General features: G+C 34.5%; 1 protein-coding gene across 1 annotated transcript in view; it reads left to right on the top strand.

Annotated features, from left to right (window-relative positions):
* Positions 1 to 2324: 2324 nt before the first annotated feature.
* LOC127950908 (dipeptidyl aminopeptidase-like protein 6) overlaps positions 2325 to 6231 on the top strand; it is a 177031-nt gene continuing 173124 nt past the window's right edge. The window contains exons 1-2 of the mRNA XM_052548323.1: positions 2325 to 2457; positions 2544 to 2615. Coding sequence (XP_052404283.1) covers positions 2559 to 2615 — 57 coding nt within the window. The 5' untranslated portion in view covers positions 2325 to 2457; positions 2544 to 2558. The remainder of the gene's footprint in view (positions 2458 to 2543; positions 2616 to 6231) is intronic.

The raw sequence follows: 6231 nt of genomic DNA, 5'->3' as shown, positions 1-6231 counted from the left end.
CTGGACACAGACTGGATCTGGTGGCTACGGTGACCTCAGAATAAGAAAGAAACAGACTAATATTGGCGTAGATGCCATTATTCTTATGATGTAGCAAGTACATCAGGTGTTATGGGAAGTGTTCCCGGTTCTGGTTTACCTAATTAATGTTTACTAAGTGTGCAGAACAACCACCCAATAAAGCATTACAATAATCTAACCTTGAGGTCATAAATGCATGGATTAACATTTCTGCATTTGACAATAGGACATAATTTAGATATATTTTTGAGATGGAAAAATGCAGTTTTACATAATTGTAGAAATGTTGCTTTCTGAGGAAAGATTGCTACCAAATAGCACACCTAGGTTCCTTACTGATGGCGAAGAATTGAAAGAGCAGAGAAAGATGCATAGTTTTTAGGTCCTATAGTTAACACCTCTGTTTTATCAGAATTTAGCGGTAAGAAATTACGCATTCCGTTAGTTTTTCAAATTGGTATGTTTCGCCGGGCCACAAAAAAATATAGAGCTGAGTATCATCAGCATAACAGTGAAAGCTAACACTGTGTTTCCTCATGATATCTCCCAAGGGTAAAATGTAAAGCTTGAAGAGTAATAGCCCTAGTACTGAGCCTTGAGGTACTCCATACTGCACTTGTGATCGATATGATACATCTTCATTCACTGCTACGAATTGATGGCGGTCATATAAATACGATTTATACCATGCTAATGCACTTCCATTAATGCCAACATAATGTTCTAGTCTATGCAAAAGAATGTTGTGGTCAATAGTGTCGAACGCAGCTCTAAGATCCCATAGCACAAATAGAGAGACACAACCACTATCAGATAATAAGAGCAGGTCATTTGTAACTCTTAAGGAGAGCAGTCTCAGTACTATGATACGGTCTAAATCCTGACTGGAAATCCTCACAGGTACCATTTTTCTCTAAGAAAGAATATAATTGTGAAGATACTACATTTTCTAGTATTTTGCACAGCAAAGGGAGATTCGAAATTGGTCTATAATTAACAAGTTAATTATAGACCTAGTTTTACAACTGATCATGTATTTTTTTGATGATGTGTAATGCTAAGCTAATTCCCCAAGCACCTAAAAAAATATTGTAAGTTCACTTGCAATACAGCCTAATAAACATGTTTCCTATTAAGCATAACCACGTGAGCTAGAATTAGTCTTCTGAAATTATGACCACAGTGGAATGAGTTATCTATCGTCACTTTTCTTTGAAATAAACAAACAAACAAAAAAGAGTTTGCCCTAAACCGTGTATACTCAACTGGTCTCACTGCAGAATCCCCTTCCCAACACCCTCAAGTGTCTCACTAATTAACTTTTTGCCTCACATAATGAACAAATTCAATGGAAAATTGCTTTTTGTCCTTCTAATTAAACTGTTAGAACACTACTAATTGGAGTGCAGAGGCTGTTGGGCCCTTCACCACATTCTGAGTGATCTCGAGTGTCTTGTTCCTGTATTGAACATATTTGCTTCCAAAATGGAAGGAAGAATATGTAAGACTGATGACATTTTCCTTATGCTTGGATTTTCTATAGTCATGCATGAAAGCAAGAATCTGCCTACTGTCAACAACATTTCTGTAAAATATGTTACTCTCAGGCTTATTGATTTTTGCATGTTGGCATTAAGAAAACATTCTTAAAAAAAAAAAAGATAATAGGGAGAATTGTGAATTCATAGCCTATTGACATTAATATGTTCCTTTGACTAAATGTTTTAACAATTAGGATATACACAATCTTAAATTAAGTTTATAGGTTTTGTTTTATACTAACTATAAACTATGACTTTTAACTCAGTAAACTCTACTGCTTATTATTAGTTAGTAGGGTAGTTGTTAAGTTTATGATTTGGGTAGGATTAAGTATGTATATTATGGTAATGAAAAATAAGTCATTAATATGTGCTTTAAGTACTGATAAACAGTCAATATGCTAGTAATATACGTGCTAATAAGCAGCTTAGTGAGAATTTGTCAATAACTAAAGTGTTAACCTTTTGGATCAAAATGCTTTTAAGAAATAAATTAATTCAAAATGAGCACTGCTTAAACTTATTATATAAAACGTGCTCTGGGGGTGACAGCACATCTTCAAGCAGGTAAAAGCTGAGAGAGCATTCCAGAGTCTTGAAAGAGCGCTTTCCGTGCTGCTGCGGTAGGCGGTGCAGTGCTGTTGCTACAGTATTCCAGCGTTCCATCAAGAAATCATGCTCTCAGCGCGCGCTGCTGTCACACTCATCCAAGCGCGTGCAGTTGTGAGACAGGGTCATTCCCGCCGGCGGGAAACTATCTTAACACCTGCATCGGATTTTAACAGCTGACTGAACATTTTTTACCTCAGAAAACAACGCGGGAACACACGTACTCACTTCACCAATTCGACCTGCTAAACATTTAATTGACCTTCCTCGCAAAACGAGACTTCTGGTATGGAAATTGCTGTTTTTTTTTTCTATCCCAGGCTTTTAAGAACATGGTTTCATGGATTAACTTCCCATTTTTTTCTGTCTCAGACACACTGTTGAGGGATGAACTCGTCTGCTGGAGCAGGGAATTACCGAAGGGGTTCAATCAAAGGTGATAAGGTAAGCTGATGATTTCTTCCAACATTAATTCAAGAGATACAACAAATTAATAGATTGATATACAAGACCAATTTCTTCTATATCATTCCCACACTCTCTGTGTACCTTTTATATGAAAATGGTGGACATAATTCTAACTGAGCACTTTTAAGCAGTTTCGGTATCCATGGAAATCACCCACTTTGTATTGAATATGTCCTAGCGGGACATAAAAAATGGTAATGAGAACAACAACAACAAAAAATGCAGCCTACTGTATGGGAGATTGGGGTAACTTATAAAGGGATTTTCGTAACAAGAAGGTCAGGTGTTGTTCTGCTTCCCTCAGGTTTTGCTGTTTTGTTCTGTTTTACTGCACTTAATTTAACACTGAGTTTCAGGGGACACGAAAATTGTGTGAATTTGACAGGATTTATGAAGTGAAAGTCAAAACCACCTCAGGACTGCCAAAAGCCAAGGAGTCTGTCCCACTCCAAAGCTCCCTGTGGAGGATAACTGTTCTTTGATGTTGAGGTTGGAAGCAACATGAAATGATGGAGGTGAATATCACATAACTTATATGGGAGTTTAAGACGTTACATACTTAAACTGAGTTGAAGACTTTAAACATCAAATGTACATTTGGCCCCTCTTCTTTCAATGTATTTATATACACACTCAAAAAAAAGATTTTAGTTGTTTGCTTAGTTTAAATAAGCTAAAACAACATAAACCTTTAGTTTTTTTATTCAGTTGTCATTTGCATTAAATTTTATTATTTTAAATAAAATTACATTTGTAAAATGTTAACTTAAACCTTTGAAGTTAAGTTGAGCCTACATGAATCATTTATGTTTCATCGACTGAAACTGGGCAGTGGATTTCTATTTCCCAGCATGCTTTGTGTACACTGTAAAAAATTTATAATCTTCCCAACTCAAAATTTTCTAGTGACTGGTCACATCTAAAATTTTCAATTGGCCCAAGTGAAATTCTGTAAATGTAATTTTATCAATTGTAGCAATAGTCTGTTAACATTGGCTAAATTAGAAATAATTCGTTAAAACAATTTAAACTAAATTAGGTTACCAACCCATGTTATTGGTCCAATTATACATTTTAAATTGTAGTAGCATTTCTTTTTAGTTTTCCCTAAACTAAAAATATATTTTGGTAAATTTATATTAGTAAAGCAACTTCACTGTATTGTTTATTCCCCGTTGCCTCAAAATAAAAAAAATATGTACATTAAACACTCAAGCCATACTGCCACATTTTATTTAATACATTTTATCAAATCTACAACAGTATTGTGAAAATACCTTAAATGGTAAATACATTGAACATTTCTTCACAGTAGACCTTAGTAGATAAAAATCATGCATTTCAATTCAGGATTCCAAGATACACAAAACTCATTAGACCTTAGATCTTACATTAACAAAACCACTTTATTTTTTACACAATTACTTTAAACACATGTATTATCAGTGTTTAGAGAAATTTCACTGACATTTTGGTATTTAGGTACTACATTTATGAAACTGCACTAACAATATTAAATATTTTATTTATGCACATCCTAAGGAAGAAGATGGACTCGCATCATTGAACCTGTTCTCAGGACAAACTGATTTCCAGAATTTAATCCATTTAATTTTTAATTCATTTAATCCATGGGATTTGTGCTTCCTGTTCTTATGAGCTGTGAATGTACGGTTACTGGTTGCTACAAAATTACAATTTAAAAATGGACAATGAACCCTCTCGTGGTTTTTAAGATGTCCTCTTAAATGGTGAAGAAATGTTGACTGAGAGCAGATTTCCCTAAAATCCCAAGAAAATGTGGTATTCCCCTTGTTGCCAGTCTTTGGATACCCTCCACAAATGTGTTTATAAAGCTCCAATTGTCTTGAAAATGCAAACACATTCTAGGTGTAAACATGGAAAGGAAGTTGCATTAACTGACCAATGGCAAGTTCTGTAGTGCTTGAAAATTAGGTCTTGGTGAGGTGATGAAAACTTGCAGAAGCAGCACTGCATGGACTTCTTCTAAACCTGCAAAATAAATAAATGAAAAAGCTGAAAGATGATACTTTTGCAAAAAAAAAAAAAAAAAAAAAAAGGCTTTCTAAAGATAGAGCTAAATGGGGAAAAGTTGTCAGAAAGTCTGTACAGCAACTGGAAAATATAGCAAACTGTGAACTGTGTGACCAGCATGCTGGTGATAGTCAAGTCCACACTGCTGAAAGGGCAAAAGACCCAGAGTAATATTGAGCAATTTCTGTTATATATATATATATATATATATATATATATATATATATATATATATATATATATATATATATATATATATATATATAAAAGAGTTAGAAATCATTTAATTAATTAGATGTACAATTATATAAAATAAAATTTGTTCAAGTTTGTAGAGATTTTCTGAGGGAGGGGTTCCCAGACTAATGCCCATTTCACATACTCCATTTGCAGTGAGTATGTTAACCGGTTAGAGCTTTCACACTGCAAGCGGATGCGGTCCGGCAGTGTGTTACAGGTGCAGGCATGCAGCAGTGCGCCGTTTCCACATTAAGTCTATTTTTTGCTGTGCTGGACCCACTAAATTAAAGTGACAGCACATTGTTCGCATTAAAATAAACATGTATTGACGTGAAAATCTAGAAATTTCACCACAGATGCACATAATTTAAAGTCTACTCTGTTTCAAAGTCAACACATGGCTTTTTTCCTTGGATAAAGCAAGGAAAATGACACTATACCTGGCATTTTGGTAAAAAAAAAAAGTGACATAATGGTTAGCACTCATCCTTTCTTGGAGGATTTCTTGTAAAAAAGATTTTAAAACAAAAGAAAAGATGAGAATCGGCTGTTTTTGTCAAGCCTGTTGTAAGTTTTAATTTAAAATATATCTCATTTCTAATAAATCTAGTAATTTCACCACATATACATTTAATTTGAATATAATTTATAACTCTACTCTGTTCCAAAGTCATGTACACAATACAGCGTATCTCAATGGGATGCAAGCGGCGCAAGTGATCTTTCGTGCGTATCTCTATGCCATATCGTGTAATTTGACCTCACTTACCAGAAGTGATGGTGTGGGGACAGCTGATTTGAGGTAAAATGTGATATAAATACTGTCACTGACACATTGATGTCTGACACGAAATGATCGGTTTGTGTGAGAAACCCAACAGTATTTAATTATTAATTAACAGATTGCTATTAATAAATAGTGATTTAATTAACATTACTAATTCTGAGCTTTATAGCTTGCCATACATGTACTGCAACACGCACATAAGCACTGCAGACGGAGTATGTGTCAAACGGGTGTAACACAAATTGGCCAACCACTTTGTAAATTATGTAGCCTGAATTACAGTGTCACAAATTTTAGAAGCGTCTCATGGCGGCTCTCAATAAAGCAATTTAACACAATTTAAATATCACAAGAGCTAAGGGTATTTGATACGAATATGGTATGAACAAATATGCAATAAAAACTTTTAAATACTCACTGTGAAAGTCGTAACGTTAGTCGTTCCGTTGAGTCAGACCTAGGATGTTTGGCTACATTGAGAGAAAAAAAAATGTTATAACAGAAACATAT

The sequence above is a fragment of the Carassius gibelio genome, chromosome B2, assembly GCF_023724105.1.
Source record: "Carassius gibelio isolate Cgi1373 ecotype wild population from Czech Republic chromosome B2, carGib1.2-hapl.c, whole genome shotgun sequence".
Taxonomy (NCBI): Eukaryota; Metazoa; Chordata; class Actinopteri; order Cypriniformes; family Cyprinidae; genus Carassius; species Carassius gibelio.
Note: the sequence above shows the minus strand (reverse complement) of the source record. Positions and strands in the feature narration are given on the sequence as shown.